Source organism: Cervus canadensis, chromosome 2 (assembly GCF_019320065.1).
Source record: "Cervus canadensis isolate Bull #8, Minnesota chromosome 2, ASM1932006v1, whole genome shotgun sequence".
Lineage (NCBI taxonomy): Eukaryota > Metazoa > Chordata > Mammalia > Artiodactyla > Cervidae > Cervus > Cervus canadensis.
This window is the reverse complement of record NC_057387.1, coordinates 97,148,793-97,169,098: the sequence shown is the minus strand read 5'-3', so window position 1 is coordinate 97,169,098 and position 20,306 is coordinate 97,148,793. Positions and strand designations below refer to the sequence as shown.

General features: G+C 60.3%; 1 protein-coding gene across 4 annotated transcripts in view; it reads left to right on the top strand.

Moving 5' to 3' along the window:
- The window catches only part of PTPRF (protein tyrosine phosphatase receptor type F), an 83,689-nt gene extending 63,792 nt beyond the window's left edge, over positions 1 to 19,897 (top strand). For 2 of the 4 annotated variants that reach the window (XM_043461614.1, XM_043461613.1), the window contains 21 exons: positions 72 to 98; positions 1,383 to 1,500; positions 1,580 to 2,158; positions 2,830 to 2,927; positions 3,070 to 3,323; positions 3,411 to 3,504; positions 4,041 to 4,256; positions 4,534 to 4,688; positions 7,205 to 7,320; positions 11,150 to 11,247; positions 14,224 to 14,347; positions 14,493 to 14,668; positions 15,399 to 15,518; positions 15,804 to 15,958; positions 16,036 to 16,321; positions 16,430 to 16,608; positions 16,822 to 16,948; positions 17,138 to 17,263; positions 17,511 to 17,665; positions 17,745 to 17,880; positions 18,231 to 19,897. In XM_043461614.1, coding sequence (XP_043317549.1) covers positions 72 to 98; positions 1,383 to 1,500; positions 1,580 to 2,158; positions 2,830 to 2,927; positions 3,070 to 3,323; positions 3,411 to 3,504; positions 4,041 to 4,256; positions 4,534 to 4,688; positions 7,205 to 7,320; positions 11,150 to 11,247; positions 14,224 to 14,347; positions 14,493 to 14,668; positions 15,399 to 15,518; positions 15,804 to 15,958; positions 16,036 to 16,321; positions 16,430 to 16,608; positions 16,822 to 16,948; positions 17,138 to 17,263; positions 17,511 to 17,665; positions 17,745 to 17,880; positions 18,231 to 18,299 — 3,408 coding nt within the window. In that variant the 3' untranslated portion in view covers positions 18,300 to 19,897. Of the gene's footprint in view, positions 1 to 71; positions 99 to 1,382; positions 1,501 to 1,579; positions 2,159 to 2,829; positions 2,928 to 3,069; positions 3,324 to 3,410; positions 3,505 to 4,040; positions 4,257 to 4,533; positions 4,689 to 7,204; positions 7,321 to 10,331; positions 10,365 to 11,149; positions 11,248 to 14,223; positions 14,348 to 14,492; positions 14,669 to 15,398; positions 15,519 to 15,803; positions 15,959 to 16,035; positions 16,322 to 16,429; positions 16,609 to 16,821; positions 16,949 to 17,137; positions 17,264 to 17,510; positions 17,666 to 17,744; positions 17,881 to 18,230 lie in introns of all 4 variants that reach the window. The other 2 variants (XM_043461616.1, XM_043461615.1) reach the window with 2 other exon arrangements.
- The last annotated feature ends 409 nt before the right edge of the window (positions 19,898 to 20,306 follow it).

Sequence of the window (20,306 nt, the reverse complement as noted above, 5' to 3'; positions counted from 1 at the left end):
CCCAACCAGGCCCCCTCGGGGCCAGAGTCCTTCACATCCTGTCTCCCTTTCTCTCCCTCTCCCGCGGTCAGTGGCGGCCAGAGGAGTCCGAGGACTATGTAAGTAAGAGGTGTGCGAGCGCGGGCAAGACCTGGGTTAGGCTGGGCTCATGGGACACTCCCCCGCCCCCGCCTTTCCTCCCAGCCTGAGCTGCCAAGATCCACAGGGCACCAGCCACATCTGGAGAAAATTGGCGTTTACGCTGAGCCCCGAGCTGAGCAGCGATTGGCATTTTCTCTAATCCTTAACTTCTCGCCTGTCAAGCAGCAATTTCAGGCCAGTGTTCAAGATCGACTGGGCCCTGGCCCTTGCTCTGCCCAGATGGGGATGGAGTTAAATCCCATCCTGATCGTTAGGCCTTATTGATCCCTGGAGTGAAAAATCACCTGCTCCAGGCCCAGGCTGGGAGGCGGGTCTGGAGGCTGGGTTCCGGCATCGGTGTGTTCTGGAGCCCCAGCCCTGGGAGACCCTCCAGCCAGGGCAGAAGGGGCCTGTGAGGGTTTGGTGGCTGCTGCAGCGGCCCCACCTAAGGCTCAGAGCTGGAGGGACACCAGGGCTGGTGGTGACAGGTCCCCTCCCGTCTTCCCACTATTCCTTCTGTGTGGTGTGGCTTGGCCTCCCATGGTGTTTTTCCGCATGTCTCTGGAAATGATGCCTTGGCTGGAAATGGGCATATGGGCAGGGCCTGCCAAGGCAGGGGGACACTGCCCTGGCTGACTTCTCAGGCATCACTGGGGACAGTGTGCTCCCCGGGGGGGGGGGTCCCTGTCCTCCTCATCTCTCCTCCCTGCCCCAGCAAGCTTTGCAAGGCATACGGTGCTCACAGAGCCAGGGCCTGGATGGGGACAGGAGGGGTCCCACTCAGTCCTGCAGGGTGGCGCCTCGGCCCACCCTCCACCTCCCTCTGTGGTGTGCGTGTGCATGCGTTAGTGTCTACAGGTGGCCCTCCGCCTGCTGGTGCAGGAGAAGCCGCAGGCTGCATGGGTGTGCGTGCCAAGAGCCGAGCGAGGTGCTACGTGCGTGTGAGGCTGTCTGCCCTGTGTGTCACGTGTGCCCGGACCTCACGAGGTGTCATTCACAGTACAATGCAGTGAAGGAACAGTGTGGCCCTTTGTTCTTGTCTGAAAGGAAGAATGAGCAGCTTGTCTGCCTGAGGCTTGTGGCTCCCCAGAAAGGCTGGGTCCTCCTGGGCACACATCCACCTGCCTGTACTGCCTCCCACAGGGTCCAGCACCACACAGCCCCCTCCCAAGACCTCTGGCCCCATGTGCCTGGGGTGGCTGGCCCAGTCTGGTCCCTCCTTGCTGTCCTGTGATGGGAATGGGCCCCTCCTCCTTCTTTAGGAAACCACCATCAGCGGCCTGACCCCGGAGACCACCTACTCCATCACTGTGGCTGCCTACACCACCAAGGGGGACGGTGCCCGCAGCAAGCCCAAAATTGTCACGACGACGGGGGCAGGTGAGTGAGGGTTTGGGGTCAGAACTGAGGGCGGGGCCGTGAGGAGGGCAGGGCCGGAGCCCAGTGCGTGGTTGTTCAGTCCCAGGCCGGCCCACCATGATGGTCAGCACCACGGCCATGAACACGGCGCTGCTCCAGTGGCACCCACCCAAGGAGCTGCCTGGGGAGCTGCTGGGCTACCGGCTGCAGTACCGCCGAGCCGACGAGGCGCGGCCCAACACCATCGATTTTGGCAAGGACGACCAGCACTTTACGGTCACTGGCCTGCACAAAGGGGCCACCTACATCTTCCGGCTCGCTGCCAAGAACCGGGCCGGCCTGGGTGAGGAGTTCGAGAAGGAGATCACGACCCCCGAGGACGTGCCCAGCGGTTTCCCCCAAAACCTGCGCGTGATAGGGCTGACCACGTCTACCACGGAACTGATCTGGGACCCCCCGGTGCTGGCGGAGAGGAACGGGCGCATCACCAACTACACCGTGGTGTACCGTGACATCAACAGCCAGCAGGAGCTTCAGAACGTCACTGCCGAGACCCACCTGACGCTCTTCGGCCTCAAGCCAGACACCACTTACGACATCAAGGTCCGCGCACGCACCAGCAAAGGCGCCGGCCCGCTCAGCCCCAGCATCCAGTCCCGGACCATGCCCGTGGAGCAAGGTGTGTGCTGCGGGCACATGGCTACGCCTGGGGACTTCTGCTCTCCTTGACTCACTGACCTTTGGCGACTGTGAGCCACCAGCCTCTGGTGTGTGACACTCCAATCTCTCATGACCATGATCACTAACCTCTAGTGAATAGGCGCCACATTCTTCGTGTGTGGCCCCTGACCTCTGCTGTCCTTGGCCTACTGACCTCTGCTGGGCAACTCCAATCTCTCGTGACCTTGACCCACTGATCTCTCATGACTGCATCACCGCTCTTGGGTATGCAACACTAACCTCTTGGGGCCATGACCCCCTGACCTCTAGTGAACACGGTCCACTGTGCTCTGGTGTGCGGCCACATGGCTTCTTGTGATTGAGTCCCACTGACCTCTGGTCACTCTGACCTGCTGTCTGTAAGCTCCAGCTTCACCTGCGCCCTTCTGGAGAGCCTGACCAAGGGTCCTGTGGCTTCTGTCCCACTTGGTTCTCACCATGAGGAAGAGCCGGGGCTGGGAGCTGAACTGTGTGCAGTGGAAGCTGGTGGGAGTGGGGGTTCTGGCCCTCTGCAGCCATCCCTAAGCCCCTGCGCCCTGCCCCCCATCTCTTCCCAGCGGGGAGCCCTCCAGGCCCATTTATTCCCCTTAGGCAGCCAGAGCTGACTCCTCCCTCCTTGCATCCCAACAGTGTTTGCCAAGAACTTCCGTGTGGAGGCTGCAATGAAGACATCCGTGTTGCTCAGCTGGGAGGTGCCCGACTCCTACAAGTCAGCAGTACCCTTCAGGGTAGGTGGGGCCGGCTGGGCCCAGCACACTCAGTCCCCGCCCGCGCGTCTGCGTTCACAGAGCTCTGTCCCGCAGGCCTGGGAGGGGGCCCCTCACCCGAACACGCCGCCTGCGCCCCCGCCCCGCTTCGCTTCCCGTGCAGATCCTGTACAACGGGCAGAGCGTGGAGGTGGACGGGCACTCCATGCGGAAGCTGATCGCAGACCTGCAGCCCAACACCGAATACTCGTTTGTGCTGATGAACCGCGGCAGCAGCGCAGGGGGCCTGCAGCACCTCGTGTCCATCCGCACGGCCCCCGACCTCCTGCCGCACAAGCCCCTGCCGACCTCAGCCTACATCGAGGACGGCTGCTTCACCCTCACCATGCCCCGCGTGCAGGAACCGGCACTGGTCAGGTGTGCAGACACACCTTGGGGCCGGGGGCAAGGCCAGCCATACAAGAGCCAGGGGAGGACGGTCCTGATTCTTCTCTGCCCACCCAGGTGGTTCTACATCATGGTGGTGCCCATCGACCGCATCGGAGGGAGCATGCTGGCGCCACGGTGGAGCACGCCCGAGGAGCTGGAGCTGGACGAGGTGCCTGGGGACCCGGCCGGGGCAGCCCTGATGGCAGTCCCATTGCGCTGGTTGGCTGTGCCCTGGGGACTCCCCCCAAACTGGAATTATTCTCTGATTGGCAGCCTGCCCGTGTCTCCGAGGAGACGCACTCTGAGCTGGCTCCTGGGAGCTTTCAGAGAACTCCTGGAGGGCTTACTGAGACCTCCCCAGAGGGGTTTGTGGAGGATCCCCTGGGGTGCAAAGTGGCAGAGACATCTCTGAGATCTAGAGAATCTCAGGCCCTGTGAGTCTCACAGTCTCCAGGGGTCTAGAGGCCACAGACGGGCTTGGGTGGACCCCCAGCCCTCTCTGGTGAGGGTGAGGGGCAGGTTGCCCAGCGGGCCCCTTCTTAGCAGGTTGGCTGGGAGGAGTGGCGCTGCCTGCTGGTGTCTGGCGTGATTCTGTGCTGCCAGAGAGTCAGGCCAGCCCCAGGCCCCTAACGTGGACGGCGAGCCTAGCCTCGGCCCAGGAGCGTGTGCTCCAAGGCCCCTGTGTGACTCGTGCTCTGCCGCCAGCTGCTGGAGGCCATCGAGCAGGGCGGCGCGGAGCGGCGGCGCCGGCGGCAGACAGAGCGGCTGAAGCCATACGTGGCCGCTCAGGTGGAAGTTCTCCCGGAGACCTTCACCCTGGGGGACAAGAAGAACTACGAGGGCTTCTACAACCGGCCGCTGTCTCCAGACCTGAGCTACCAGTGCTTTGTGCTCGCCTCCCTCAAGGAACCCGTGGATCAGGTCTCCCCAAGACCCCAGGCCTGACCAGACACCCCCAGACCAGTCTCAGACACCCCAGAGGCCCCAGACCTGCACTGCGGTCTCAGGGCACTGACCCCTAGGATCCAGAAGGCCAACCCGACCCGTCCCTAGGGGCCCAGTGAGCTGACCAGGCCCAGGTCAACCTCTTAGTTCCGGGAGACCCAGCCCAGAGCCCTTTCTCCAGGTTTGGGGGATGGAGGATGGGGGATCTCACCCCGGGGCTCACGCGCTGTGCTGTTCCTCCACCGGGTCACAGAAGCGCTATGCCTGCAGCCCCTACTCTGACGAGATCGTGGTCCAGGTGACACCAGTCCAGCAGCAGGAGGAACCCGAGCTGCTGTGGGTGACGGGTCCTGTCCTGGCAGTCATCCTCATCGTCCTCATCGTCATTGCCATCCTCCTGTTCAAGAGGTGAGAGCTCTGGTGGACGGCCACCTTCGCTTGGACCCCCAGGCCCTCCCCGGCCAGACACATGCAGGCCGGGGCAGCCACACCGGCCTGCACCCCGGGGTGCACGCTCCTGGGCTCAGAGAGAAGCCAGGAGAGCAGAAGCAGTGTGTGTGCACACCCACTGGTGTGAGCCTGGGCATGATGAGCAGCCACACCCTCACAAAGGACTTTTCGGGTGCATCCCCAGGGCATGTCCGTCTGTCCGTCTCTGTTTTGGTGGATGTGAGCATGTCTGTCTCTCAGCTTCAAAGCACCACCTCCTCCTGGTCTCCTACCTTCAGCATCCCCTCTAACACCAGCCCTAGACAACTTCCAGCCTGACTCCCCTGCCCAGGCCTTGAGGGGCGCAGACCCAGCTCCAGGTCCACATGCCCACGGACACTCACTTGACGGATGTTTATTCAGTGCCCACTGTGACCACAGCATCCACAACTGTCCCAGACAGAGGGTGTCTTGACCTTGCCACAGCCCTCCCCTGAGGGTCCCTGTCACAGGGGATGGGCCCCCCCCCCCCCCAGTTACCAACCGGAAATCCAAGCGTCACCCTCAACCCTCCTCCCTCCCACCCCCCCCCCAGTCTCTCATGAATATCCCTTGACCTGCCCCCCACCCCACCGTGAGCTCCCCACGAGGTAACGCACACACATGTGGTACACCTCAGTCCTGTCTCTTGCATAGCTGCTGCCGCCTCCTCTTCTTACTGTTCCCATTCCTCTCTGTCCTCCTCCCAGCCTGAAGAGTATTTGCAAAGATTTGCTTTGTCACTCTCAATATAAAACTTCTCAGCTTTCACTAGAGAGTTTTATAGCCTGTCTGTAGCCTGACGGTCCATCAGATGCTTGGCTGCTCTGGCCCCTGCCACCACCCCCTACATCATCACTGAACTAACTCAGTTCCTGGCCGGCCTGGCCTGCACCCTTCCACTGCACTCTTGTCCCATCCTTGGAGACTCCTTTCCAGGCTCTGGTGCCACGAGGTTCTGCCAGGCCCCTCCCACCCCCTCCTCACACTGTCCCCCACTGTCTGGTGGTGCTTCCATGGGAACATTGCTGGACCTGTTTCCAGCACTCAGCACAAGGCTGTCAGTGCACACTTGTTGGTCCTTGTGTCTGCACACAGGTACACACACGAGGGGGCCTGTGCCCCATGCCCCATCTCTCCCGACCCTTGACCCTGACCCTTGACCTAGACCCAGTGCCTGCTACCTGAAGTTAGCTCCTTCCTCCCAGGGTAAATAGGGACCAGCTCGCCTGGTTCAGGGCCGGAAGACCCATGGGTGGGGAACCTGAGGAGCGACTCCCACACCCACTCAAGCCCCCTCCACTGCTGTCTGGGTCCTGGTGTACGCCAGGAGAGGTGACCCCCTCCCTGTGTATGCCACGTGGGTGCCGTAGATCGGTCCGCAGTGTCCCCCTGTGTCACGAGAGGGCCTGAGTGTGTGGCGGAAACAGTGACGGTTCCTTTCTTCTGTCCTTGCCTGTCTTTCGGGACCTAGTAAACAAGAAAGGTAGGAGTCCTTCCTTCTCTCTTCACACGCCTCCCCCTTCACATCTCGTCCCCGTGCACAGTGTGGGCCCAGCGGGGAGGGGCGCTGCTTGGATCAGAAGCCTCCTGGCCTGCAGCTGTCTGGTCAGCTCAGCAGATGCCGGGGCTGGCTCTGTCACTCTCTCCACCTGTGGCCTGCACAGGGGGTGCCCCTTCTCCAGAGACGGGCTTAGCTCAGAACGCCAGTGCTTCCCATGCATGCACAGGCTGACTCTGAACTCCCCAGAGCCTACCTCCAGGCTCCCAGGTGTCTGAGGTTACTGCAGCGCTGCAGGAGACAGAGCCTGGCCTGTGTGCAAGGAGCGCTGGCTGCAGGGCAGTGGGGAAGTGTGGGGTGCACACTCACGCACACTCGCGTAAGTTTCCTCCCCTGATACAGCTGTGTCCCCTGCGCAGAAGCCTTAGATACTTGTCAGCAGATGGACCCCACAGTCTGTCTTTGATCCTGTCCCCGTAGACCGGGGAGCCGAGGCCAGCAAGGGAAGATTCTGCCCAGCTAGGGGAACGCCTTCCCCTGCTGCTCTGCGCTTTTACCCTGATCCCAAGAGCCAGACAGCGGGGGTCCAGCTCTCTGTGATGTTTGCATATCTTACGTGTCGTTTGCATGTTTACTCCTGGTGGGTCCTGCTGCCTCAGCGTGGGGGTCTTGTGGACAACAGCCACTGCCCAGCTGTGACCTGTCCCCGTGGGAAGGAGCCACCAGCCTCTGCGACCCCTTCCTTCCTTGCTGTGCTGGCCCACTGTCTGCTCCCTACTCCTGCTCTCTGCCCATCCCCACCCTGTGGCCCTGGCTCCCCCTGTGCTCAGAGACCCCAGGCTGGGATGGGAGGGGCAGAGCCGTGGACTCAGAGCTCTGGGGCAGCCGGCCATGCCACATGTCTCTGCCTACGCCTGGACCTCGGTTCTCACCAACCACCCTTCTGTCTCTCCAGGAAAAGGACCCACTCCCCATCATCCAAGGATGAGCAGTCAGTTGGGCTGAAGGACTCCTTGCTGGCCCACTCCTCTGACCCCGTGGAGATGCGGCGGCTTAACTACCAGACCCCAGGTAGGGTGGCTCCCCCAGCCTGCCTGCCCCACCTGGGTCTGCCACTCTCTGCCCAGGGACCCTGGCCCCACCCTGGCCCCCGTTTCCTGTTCCTGCTTTCCACCCTTCTCCCTGAACCCACCCACTGTGAGGAAGTGACCAAGGAACCCCTGTACCCTGCGGCTGGACAGGCGCTGCAAGGCCTGGAAGCCTCGGCGGGTGGGGTGACGCTCCTTATACCCTGACCTGTCTTCAGTCAAGCCCTCCAGATATAGGGCTGGGACCTTCACAGAACCCATATCCCAGCCCCGGGGTGCCAGCCCCTATACCTGAATTCTGACCCCTGCACCCAGAAGAGGGGTGAGTTGGTGGGCCTCATCAGATCTTGTGGCAGGATGGGGCTGTCTGCTCCTGACCCTTCCTGGTGGCTGGGCCCAGATTTTCCGTGTGAGCCCTAGGAGGCAGCACAGGCCTTGGTGCCTGCCCCTCCTTCCCCACCACTGTCATGGGCTCTCTGGCTGTCATTCCCTGTCTGCACCCCAGCAGACACAGCTCAGACTTCTTCCCGGGGTTGGGGGAGGGGGTCATTCCTCGGCTCCCAGGTGCTCCTTTCCATCACGACACCCCTCGCCCTGGGCTGGGGTTGCCTCAGTGACAGTCTGAGCTCTGTGAAGCCAGGAACTGTCTTCCTCCTCCGCCATCTCTTGGGTTGGGCGCATGGTGGGTCTTGTTGAGCGCCTGTGAAACACACGGCTGAATGAATGAGTGAGTTGTAACACACACAGGGTTGGTGTGTGCACAAACTACTTAGCGCTGCATGCTGAATGACCGCACCATTTCATGGCTGGAAACAACAGCAATGATGTACTAGTCTCACAGCTTTTATGAGTCAGAAATTCAGATGGGAGCATAGCAGGAGCAGCTTGTCTCTATTCCAGAATATCTGGGCCCTCAGCAGGAAGACTCAAAGGCCAGGATCATTTAAATCAGAGGTCAGCAAACTGTGGCCTGGGGCCAAAATGTGGCCCACCACCTGTTCCTGAAAATAAAGTTTTATTGGAACACAGCCATGCCCTTTCATACATGTACTGTCGGTGGTTGTTTTCACACTCTAGAGCAGAGTTTAGTAGATATGACACATACCATATGTCTTCAAAACCAAAAATATTTACTTTCTGGCCTTTTATGGAAAAGTTTGCTGACCACAGAATTCTGGAGACTCATTCATTCTTGGGTCTGGTGCTTGACACTGGAGTCGGCTGTGGGTCCACCTGGGGTTTTCAGCTCTCTTCCTGCACCCTGGGCTTCCTGTCAGCGCTCCAGTGCACGTGTCCTGAGAGGGGGAGAGCCAGGCTGTTGCAACCAGGTGTGGGCAGAGCTGCAAGGAATCAGAACTCCAGGGTGCTGGGGCCTGGAGGGCAGAGAAGCCTCCCCTGAGAGGGATGAGAAGCCCTGGGGGCCTCAGTCAGGCAGAGGGGCTGGAAGGGAGCTCCTTTCGGTGACAGTGGCAGGTGCAGAAGCAACTGGGGGGCACTGTGTCCTGTAGCATTGGAGCTGGGCGTGTTGAGAGCCCAGAGCTGAGTCTGGAGGGTGAGTCACAGAGGGTGCCTGCACGCCAGGCTAAGGGGTTTGGGCTTCATCTTGAGGGCGCCAGGGAGGCATGAAGGGTTTTCAGCAGGGGAGCAGTGGGGTGCTCTAGAAGTGTCATCCTGGCTGTGGTGTGGAAGGCAGATTGGAGGGGGAGAACCTGGGGAGGCAGACTGTTGTGAAGGACCTGGACGTGGGGCTGGCCGTAGAGGCCTGCCTGAGCAGAGCTTGGGCTTGATTCCCCGTGGGGTGAGGAAATAGGGGCAGGGGTCCCAGGATGGCTCCGTGGTTGCTGGTTGAGCAGTGGAATGGGAGGTCCAGGGGGACCTCCACGCCAGCATCCTGGCGGGAACCACAGGAGAGGGAGGTGCCAAGGAGCACGCAGTGGTCAAAGCCTGCAGATAGATGAGCTCTCCCCCGGAGAACGGTGCAGGGAGGGGAGAGAGCGGCCCAAGAGCAGCCAGGGAAGGAGCTGGAATGTTGAGAAAGGACAGATGGAAGGATGGTCAATGAGGGGGAGGCAGACAGAGAGAGAACGTAGGAGAGAGGAGTGTCTCTGAGGCCAGGCTGAGAGGGCTGTGTGAGAGCCTGTGGTTTTAGCACTTGGAACCTGGGAGAGGTCCAAGTCCTGGGCAAGGAGCCTTGCAGTGGGTTGAGGCACTGCCAGTGGGGGATGAGCCAGTGGACATGCAGGCCCTGCCGGGGTCTGAATCCCCGTGACTGTAGGGATCTGAGAAGGGAAGGCAGGGTGGAGCACAGGGGATCTGAGGTGGTGTTACAAGGGATGGGGGACCAGAAGGACAGGAGGCGGGCCTTGGGGCAGGGCACGCTGAGGGTCATCAGAGGTGCTGAGATCAGGGGACGAGGCTGCTGGCCAGGAGAGGGGTCTCTGTGCGCAGGGTTATCCAGGGAGGGAACCAGTGACCAGAAAGAAGGGTTGGCTGGAATGGCGGCACCGCTGAGGGTCCCCCTTCCCATGTTTTTAGTTCAGCAAATGTTTATTATTTTCCCTCGTGATCTAACTTTCATTCTGAAAATGCTTGAAATGCACAGAAGAGCTGAGAGAGCGACGCGGTCCTCATCTGCCCATCCTTGCCGGGGACTCACCCTTCTGTCTCACCGCACGTGCCTTCCCTCTCTCTAAAAGCACACTTCTCTTTTGCCAAATGATCTGGAAATAGCCAGGGTCAAACTTAGTTACCAGAGGCCACGAGGTTGGCTTGGACCTAGAATTTCATCACAGAAAGAGGCCCCCAAGGCCGTGCAGGCTCTGGGGGGTGGGAGGGGGGCATCTGTCATTTGAGGGGGGTGGAGCAGAAGGGGCTGCGGTGGGCTGGCCCTCCGAGCCCCCCAGACCCCTGCTGGCTGCAGTCCAACAGCGATGTAACCAGAGGTTAACGGGTGTCCTTCTCTTGCCCCGCTGTTTTTGTTCTTTTTCTCTGCAGGTTCCAGTGTCCCCAGTTGCCCGAATATCTCAAGTTAGTTTTTCACGTTCCCCGTTTGGGGCCCACTCTGGCTTCTGTGTGTCTCCTCTACTTCTCTCACCCGTTGCCTCTGTCCTTCCTTGAGCTCTTCTCTTCTCCGTTCCTATCTTCGCTCCACCTTCTCACCCCCCCGTCTTTCCCTTCTGCGTCCCGCTCTCTCCTCACCTCACCCCCTTCCTCCAGCCGCCCCCTCTCGTCTCTGCCTCTTCCACCTCCCGCCTCAGTCCGACTCCTTTCCGGTGCCTCTCCCATCTCCTTGCCCCAGTGTCTCCCTCCTCTTCTCTACCTCTCCCTCCGAGTTTCTTCCTCATCACTCTGCCGTATCTCCGTACATCGTGATCACTCCATCCACATGCTGGGTGCTGGGACGATGACGTCACAGAGCCTCCCATGGTGACTGGCGCCTTGAGGGCAGGAGCGCTATCCAGAGGAGGGCCCGCGGGCAGGGCACAGGCTGAGGCCGCCCAGCCCTGTCCTGTCCGCTGCCCTCCGCCTGGGTGTCCGGCCCTGACCTGGGAGGAGGACCAGCCACTCAACACGTGTCACCTGGCCATGCCCACTCGTGTCCACGGCATACATACCCCACCCTGTCCCCTCCCGCCCCCGGCCGCTGTGTGCCCTGCCACCCCTGTCGCCGCATGCGCCGCTATCTCCATGCCACCAGTGCCGCGTGCTCCATGGTTACACGTGTTCACACACGCACATCCATGCATCAGGCTGTCTCCGCCACCTGCTCAGGCCTCACGCTAACTCTGCTCATGTACCCGCCCTGCTCCCAGGTATGCGAGACCACCCGCCCATCCCCATCACCGACCTGGCTGACAACATCGAGCGCCTCAAAGCCAATGACGGCCTCAAGTTCTCCCAGGAGTACGAGGTGAGCTATCCCTTCCCCGCCAGCCCCACCACCACCATATGCCTGGCCCCAGGCCAGCTCCTGTCCTGCCTCAGGCCCCTGCTCTGTGTTTGGGGAGCGGGTGGTGGGCTCTAGACTGCTGCCCAAGAGCACAGACGGAAGGGGTCAGCAGTAGCCAGTGGGGAACTCAGCTTCTTAGGTACTGGGCCTGGTCAAGACCCTTTCGGGCACGCCGAGATGAGGACACAAAGTCACATGCCCCTGAGCTAAGGGACGCAGATGGAAGGTCATAAACACAATCAGTAATAACAACTGGCGTTTGTAGACAGCTCCGTGCCAGCCAGCTCCAGGCTGGGGACTCTGCATGCACCATCTATTTATGTCCTCCCTACAACGCTATGAGATGGGAACTGGTATTATCCCATCTTACAGATGAGGAGGCTGAGGCTCTGAGAGGGGAATGACTTGCCTAAGGTCACGTCACTGATGAGTAGTGGAACCCATCTGGCAGCCTGTGCCTGCACATGCGTGTGCTCAGAGTGCCTATCACAGAGATGGGGAGCCTGACTCCTGCTGCCCGGGCTGCATAAACCTTCCTGCTCCGGGCCCTCCAGGTGCCTCCTTCAACCATGGTTTCAACTCTGCCTGCTTCCAGGAGGCGCTAGTGGTAAAGAACCCGCCTGCCAGTACAGGAAACATAAGAGACATGGGTTCGATCCCTGGGTTGGGAAGATCCCCTGGAAAGAAAATGGCAACCCACTCCAGTATTCTTGCCTGGAGAATCCCATGGATGGAGGAGCCTGGCGGGCTACAGCCCATGGGGTCATGACTAAAGCAACCGAGCACGCATGCATGCTGGGGGCTCAGGCTTCTGAGCACTGCTCCTGGAGTCAAGGCTTCCAGCTCCCAGCTGGAGAGATGCTTTGCTCGTGAAGGACGTGATGAGGAGAGCCCAGACTTCTGTGAGGAGTCCTGGCGAAGGTGTTGTTAAAGCGTCTTCTGCCTCAACGCACTCAGTGCCCGCTCCCGGCGCAGGCCTGGCACAGGATTCGCCTCGGTGGATGATGGATGGATGGGTGATCGAAGGGCTAGCTCTGCCCTGCCTGTGCATCCACTTCCCTCCGGTCACACGTCCTTCCACTTTGATTGCTGTCCTGGGCACCAGAGCTCCACTTCCAAGGGCTGTGGGTCAGGTTTCCGCAGAGGAGATTGAGCTTGGCAGGCGAATTGATGATCACATCTGCCTAGAGGACAGGGTGCTGCCTCTTCCTGTGGAGCTCCCACTGGGGGGCCTGCCCTGCCCAGGGCCCCCCGACAAGGGGGATGGAGCCACCGAGTCCGGCTCCCTGCCTCCAGTTCCCATGAGGCCTTTGCTTATCCAGTTCCACGTCCCACTAACCCTTCCTCCTGTGGGGCCCCGCACCCCACTGTCCAGACCTGCAGTGTCCTCTCACCTTCTGCCGCTTCTCTGCTCCCATCTGCGCTCCCCTTACAGACCTTCCTCCTCCAGGAAGCTGCCTCTGGCCACCCTGGCCGGCCAAGAGCTTTTCTGCAGCCAGGATCCAATAGCTCTGTTACCTTTAATGATCAGCAGCATCAAGCAGTTAGCCCTGCTAGCTACTGGGAGTGTGGAGACAAGTGCCTGCAGGGAACTCAGTCGGTAGGGAGATGAGTGCAGACAGAGAACGCTAAATGTGACCTCATGCCGTGGTGTTAAATATGCAGATGTACAGAGAAGGTCCTCCAACAGCAGCACGAAGCGGGCAGGCTAGGGGTGGGGTGTGCTGGGGTCTCACGGAAGTGCTTACTGACCTGGGGAGACTAACAGGCTGGTACAGAAACCAACAGGCAGGTGTTGTGCTGTGCTGAGAACTTTGGGTTGTATTCATCTGTAAAAGGAGGGTAATAATAGAACTGGTTTCATAGGAGGATTGGGAGAGGGAATACATAGAGTGCAGAGAATAGCGCCATGCACACAGTTAAGTTTTTGCTGAAATTCAGCTGTTGTTATTATCATCCGAAGTGACAAGGACCCATGGAAGGCATTAAGCAGAGAATTGATCATCAGATCGGCATTTTATAAGGATTGTTCTGGCTGCAAGACAGAAAGAGGCAGGGAAAGAGGCAAAGGAAAGAGGCAGGGAGATGCCCAGCCTGAGCGGGGGTGGCCCAGCTGAGGCCCTGGCAGCAGGTTGGCGAGAGCCAAGGAGCTGAGGGAGCATCGGGACGTGGTGACGGATGAGACGGGGGGCACAGAGGAGTTTGGAGGATGACTGGCAGGTTGTGGCCGCAGCTTTGAGAGCCACAGCAGCAGAGCCGGGTTTGCACAGGGGAGCCGATGAGCTCAGCTCGGCAAGGGCTGAGACTGAAGGAGTGTGGGGCGTCCTGGTGGGATGTCCGGGGCCTGTGGGCTCTGCAGACCGGGGCTCAGGGGAGACTCTGGGCTACAGCTGAGTTACGTCAGCTCCAGCATATGGGCGTGAGGTCCTGAGAGCCAGTGAGCTCATCCAGGAAAGGTTGGAGGGTGTAAAGAGGGCCGAGGAATGAGCCCCGGAGAAGCACTGTGTCCTGCCTCCGAGAAGGAACAGCCAGAGAGGGAGGAGGAGAGCTGCACGAGGCCATGCAGGCGTGTCTGGAGCCCAGCAGCATTGGGTCATGCGCAGGTGGCCGCCTCTCGCTTCTGCCCTCATTCACTAGCTGGGTGCAGGGCTTGAGGGACTTCCCTGCCCACACCCCACCCCTACCACTCTCCTAGGCAAGCGGATTTGGTACCTTGGTCAGAGGAGTCTTCAGTCTGTCACATTGCTGACCAGTTCTCTGTGCCCCATGGCTGGGGAGCTGGGGCTCAGCCTTGCCCAGCACCACGGGACAGAGCCAGTGACTGTGGCCTGGGAGCAGCGGGGGATGTGGGCACCACCTGGAAGGCCGGGTCTCCTGGGGGCACTAGGTAGAGATGGGCTGTTGCCCCGCTCCACCTGCCTCCTTCATTCCCTGCAGTCGATTGACCCGGGACAGCAGTTCACGTGGGAGAATTCAAACCTGGAGGTGAACAAGCCGAAGAACCGCTACGCCAACGTCATTGCCTACGACCACTCTCGAGTCATCCTTACCTCCATCGACGGTGAGCCTAGGGTGGGGCCCCTTCCCATCCCCTGGCTCTCCTCCTCCTCCTCCTTAGTGGGTGATGTCTCCTCCTCCAGAAGAGGCCCACGGACTAGGTTGGAGGCCCCGAGATAATGCTCTCCTGTGTCCCTTCCTGCCCGTAGGTGTCCCCGGGAGCGACTACATCAATGCCAACTACATCGATGGCTACCGCAAGCAGAACGCCTACATTGCCACGCAGGGCCCGCTGCCTGAGACCATGGGCGATTTCTGGCGGATGGTGTGGGAGCAGCGCACAGCCACTGTGGTCATGATGACCCGGCTGGAGGAGAAGTCCCGGGTGAGGCTGTGCGGCAGGGCCCTGCTGGGGGTGGGGGGGGGCAGGTATGGATACTTGGCCACCAGGTGACTTTGGGCACCTCTGCCTGTCCCTGTGGGAAGACGCCCTTCAGGGGACTTGCCAAGTGCTATTGTTCTCCTGGGTTGTCCTCGTATCCCAGCTGCTGGGTGCTCCTGGGACATGGCATGTTCCCCAGACGCCAGTGGTTTCCTACCGTGTTAATGTGTTGTCCCAGATGCTGTCGTTTCCAAGAATGTTAATATGTCCCCCAGTTACTGCACGTTTCTGGGACGTTCACATGTTCCCTAGATGCTGGAGTGTTGCTGGGGCCTTAACACATCTCCTAAGTTAATTAGTGGAAAGAGCTGCTGTTATCTGCTTTTGCACAGCAAAGCATTGACTGGAACATAAAATTTACAGAGCTTGAAAATGGTGTATAAACGTTATGGGTAAATTTGGCAGAAAACGCACCTGGTGTGATCTGGTCATGAATAAATGATTTTCAATTACGTCCCTCATTCCCCTCGCGAGGGCAGGGGTGGCGGCCTAGTGTGAGGCCCTGGTTTGGTCTGGTGAGGGGGTGGCAAGATAAATCTGAGATCTCGGAGGCTAGGGGCCTGGCAGCTAGCACAGCTGGGCCTTCCGCCAGCTCCTGCCCTGGGCCCTGCCTGTCTGAGCCTTTGGGTCCCTCTGACACCCTTGCCTGCCCTCCCCTGCTGTCCCTCTGCAGGTGAAATGTGATCAGTACTGGCCAGCTCGTGGCACCGAGACCTACGGCCTCATCCAGGTGACCCTGCTGGACACGGTGGAGCTGGCCACCTACACTGTGCGCACCTTCGCGCTCCACAAGGTACAGTCCTGCCCTGGTGCCTGGCCCCAGCCTGGAGCCTGTGAGCACCGTGTGCTGGGCGAGTGGGGGCAGTCAGTGTTGGAGGTCAGGGCTTGGAGGTGTGAGCAGGCCATGCCAGCCGGTGCCGTGGGCAGGATGGACAGAAGCAGCACACGAGCTCCTTCAGGCTGCCCCGTGTGACTTCTGAGTCCCGTCGGAGAGCCGGGGTCCAGCCTCAGTGTCGGGGCAGGCTGTAGCAGGCATGGTTCCTGGTCACTCACTCCATCTCTGCTGCATCCTCCACAGAGTGGCTCCAGTGAGAAGCGGGAGCTGCGTCAGTTCCAGTTCATGGCCTGGCCAGACCACGGAGTCCCCGAGTACCCGACCCCTATCCTGGCCTTCCTGCGGCGGGTCAAGGCCTGCAACCCCCTGGACGCAGGGCCCATGGTGGTGCACTGCAGGTGAGGTGGGGGGCTTCCAGTGGGGGTGGGTCAGAGGTGAGGGAGGCCTCTGCCCAGGCTGAGTCCTGTTCCTGCAGTGCGGGCGTGGGCCGCACGGGCTGCTTCATCGTCATCGACGCCATGCTGGAGCGGATGAAACATGAGAAGACGGTGGACATCTACGGCCATGTGACGTGCATGCGGGCGCAGCGCAACTACATGGTGCAGACTGAGGACCAGTATGTGTTCATCCACGAGGCGCTGCTGGAGGCCGCCACGTGTGGACACACGGAGGTGCCCGCCCGCAACCTCTACGCCCACATCCAGAAGCTGGGCCAAGTGCCTCCCGGGGAGAGTGTGACTGCCATGGAGCTGGAGTTCAAGGTGGGGCTGGGCCTGCCTGGCTCCAGTGCCTGGACTGGGTCATGGGGACGCCCCTCCGCCTCTCCCCGCCCAGGAAGCCCTGCCTGACCAGCCCTTCCCTCTCGCTAGTTGCTGGCCAACTCCAAGGCCCACACATCTCGCTTCATCAGCGCCAACCTGCCCTGCAACAAGTTCAAGAACCGCCTGGTGAACATCATGCCCTACGAACTGACCCGTGTGTGTCTGCAGCCCATCCGCGGCGTGGAGGGCTCCGACTACATCAACGCCAGCTTCCTGGATGGCTATAGGTCAGCACGCTCGTGACTGCCCACCACGCCCACGAGTAGCTGGGCCTGCGCCTGGCCGGTGGGGAGCACAACAGGGTCGGGCTGGCCCGGAAGACCTGGGTGGGCTTCTTAGAGGAGGGGTGAGCTGAGTGGGGCCCCAAGGGACTAGGCAGCCATGGGGAGACCCTGGGGGCATCAGCACCTCCAGCATGTCCAGTCTTGTGTCCGCCCCAGACAGCAGAAGGCCTACATAGCCACGCAGGGGCCTCTGGCGGAGAGCACGGAGGACTTCTGGCGCATGTTGTGGGAGCACAACTCCACCATCATTGTCATGCTGACCAGGCTTCGGGAGATGGGCAGGGTGAGCACACCAGTGGCCCTCCTCAATCGCGGCCTTTCCCTCCCGGCCCCGTGAGCATAGCCTCAGACCCTTACCACCACCTGTGGCTTTCCGCTCCCAAATCCTCTGAAATCTGGAGGTCCCCTTCCCCCCTCCTCCGCTCCCTACCTCCTCCCCTCCTGACCCCAGGGCCGGGCCCTCTGTCCACAGGAGAAATGCCACCAGTACTGGCCTGCAGAGCGCTCTGCCCGCTACCAGTACTTTGTCGTCGACCCAATGGCCGAGTACAACATGCCCCAGTATATTCTGCGTGAGTTCAAGGTCACAGACGCCCGGGTGAGTGGACAGGGGAGTGTGTATATGTGCATGAAGGCATGTGTATGACACTGCCGAGCCCCTCTGGGATGGGGGCTGCCTGCATGGTACCCCTGCTCCAACCGTAGGAATCTAAGGTCAGGTGTGGGGGCGACGAGCCCATTTCCCAGGATGGCCTCAGGGTGCTTAGCTGTGCGGCTGCCTTGCCCACCTGGCCAGGGGCTGCTGCCAGTCCAGCCCTGACCCCGGGCCCTGCCACCTCTCCCAGGATGGGCAGTCGAGGACGATCCGGCAGTTCCAGTTCACAGACTGGCCAGAGCAGGGCGTGCCTAAAACGGGCGAGGGCTTCATCGACTTCATCGGGCAGGTGCACAAGACCAAGGAGCAGTTCGGGCAGGACGGGCCCATCACGGTGCACTGCAGGTGGGGCCGGCCCCGCGGAGGGCTGGGCGGGTCGGGGACCTGGGGGTGGGAGCGCTGACCCGGTGCTCTCCCTGGGCAGTGCTGGCGTGGGCCGCACCGGGGTGTTCATCACACTGAGCATCGTCCTGGAGCGGATGCGCTATGAAGGCGTGGTTGACATGTTCCAGACCGTGAAGACCCTGCGCACACAGCGCCCAGCCATGGTGCAGACGGAGGTATGCAGGCCACTGGCCAGGCTGAGGCTGGCTTCTCCCAGACACATGCCACTGGCATTGCCCAAAGCACAGGGGAGGGGTGAGCCAGACCCACTTCCCCGTCAGCAGCTGTGCTCTGGGTGCCGGTGGTATGCCTGGCTCCCAGCTAGGGTCGCACGTGGCCGTCCTTACAGGGGTACACGATCTAGGGGCAGACTGGGGTGGTGGGGGGAAACCCGAGCAGATGTCTGGGTCCAGCCCCTGCTCCTGGCCAGCAAAGGCTAAGTCCATGAACCATTGGCTGCAGTGCATGTGCCCTTGGCCATGTGTAGGGGGTATCTGCCCGTGCTGACCGGCCCCCTGTCCCGTAGGACCAGTACCAGCTGTGCTACCGCGCGGCCCTGGAGTACCTCGGCAGCTTTGACCACTATGCAACGTAACTACCGCCCCCTCTCCTCCGCCACCCCCGCCTGGGGGCTCCGGAGGGGACCTAGCTCCTCTGAGCCATACCGACCATCGTCCAGCCCTCCTGCACGGATGCTGTTGGGACCACAGCATTTCAGGAACATTGCCACACCGCACAGAGAGCCCAGAACTGCCCTGGGCGAGGGGGCGGGCCAGCAGGCAGGCACCACGGCCCTGTTTCTGCCCTCTAGGCCTGCCCCAGAGCCACTGCGAACTCTCTGTTCTGCTGCCGGTTCTCATGCTTCTTCTCATGGGGTGGGGGGATGGGAGCGAAGCCTCCCTTTTTATACGTTAAGTGGGGTAGACAGGGATTATAGCCTCTTCCCTCTGACTTTTCTTTTTGCAAATTCTTAACTGCAGACTGGGCTGCTGTGGGGGACGGGGGAATAGTTTGTTTTCTCCTTGAGTTCACTTTGGATCCTTTCCTTTGGTACGACTTTCGCTGCTGCAGGACGGAGCGTGCCTTCCCCGTGTGTGGAGCCGGGGCCGCCAGCCTGAGCAGAGGCACCGCTGACCCGGCTGCCCTTCCCGTCCTGCTGACAAGACCCTATTTCAGCCAAGTGCAGGGAAACACATTTGGGGGGTTTAATTTCTGTTCCATTTTTCCGTAAGAGCCTTATTTGAGGCCCCACAGACCGTGGTGGGGGAGAGGAAATGGGAAGCCCTCACCCCCAGTTCTCTATTCCAGTGCGTGTGTAACATTCACAGCCCAGAACCACAGATGTGTCTGGGGGAGCAGGCGTTCCTCATCACCATCGTGTTTTGCAAAGGTTAAAGATAAAGCAAAGACGAAAAACAAAAAAAATCCAAAAAAAAGGAAAACCCAAGAAAAAAAAAGAGAGGCACCCCCTGGCCTCTTCTTCAAACCCATGAGAGGGTAGGTGACTCTGGGCGCCTGGGGGTTCCCTCTGGGTCCACAGAGCCTGCATTTTGTCCAGCATTGCAGGATGGCACAGTGTTGGTAGGCTGTGGGTCTGGCCACGTGGCCGAGACCGTGGGCACTGGTCAGGGTGTGTGCCACACCCCACACACCTCAGGGCCAAGCAGGGGTGCGGCTGGCCGTTCAGGTCCAGGCCAGTGGGCCTGGTAGCACACGTCTGTCCTCCGAGTGGGGGCCAGATGACTTCCTTCCCTGGTTTGCAGCTGTCTTCAAAGCCCCCAAGGAGTGCTCTTTCCCACTTCTTCAAGATGCCCTCCTAAACCAATGTGGCAAGACTACTGGACTTCTCTCAATGGTACTATCCTCAACTCTTATTATCTCGGCTTGCTGAGGGGCAGGGAGAGGGCCTCTTCCTCTGGGCAGCACTATCTAGGTAGGTAAGTGGGGGCGGGAAGGGTGCATAGCTGTTTTAGCCAAGGGACGCGAGACGGACGTCCCCAGATCTAGCTAGGCTGTCAAGATCAACAATCCAGGGTTGGTAATGTTGAATGAGACATTCATTTTTACCTTGTGGATGCTAGTGCTGTAGAGTTCACTGTTGTACACAGTCTGTTTTCTATTTGTTAAGAAAACTACAGCATCATTGCATAATTCTTGATGGTATTAAATTTGAATAATCAGATTTCTTACAAATCGGGTCTCTTGTCTCCGCTCTTTCTGGAATGCAAGTCTGGGCTGTCAGTCCCTCAGGGTGGGTTCTGCCAATTTCCTGCTCCTCAGGAGACAGTGTGACTGTCCTGAGGATCTGGTGATGAGACAGGCTCTCGGCATGGTGACCAGTTTCAGATGGGAGCCTGATGACTGAGCCACCAAGTGTGTGGAGGGAGCACCCTGACATGAGCCCCAGCTCCGCCGGCTGGCAGCATACCCCCTGCCACATTCTGGGTCGCCACATCCCCTTCTCCTTCACCTCCTCCCTCTCCTTTTCCCCTGCTGTAAGGAAAAGAATGGCACTGTGGCAGTGGCAGCCAAGGCCATATGGAAATTGGTTAGAGGATATTCGTAATTCCTGCAGTGTGGGTATTAGACCCAGTGTGGCCAT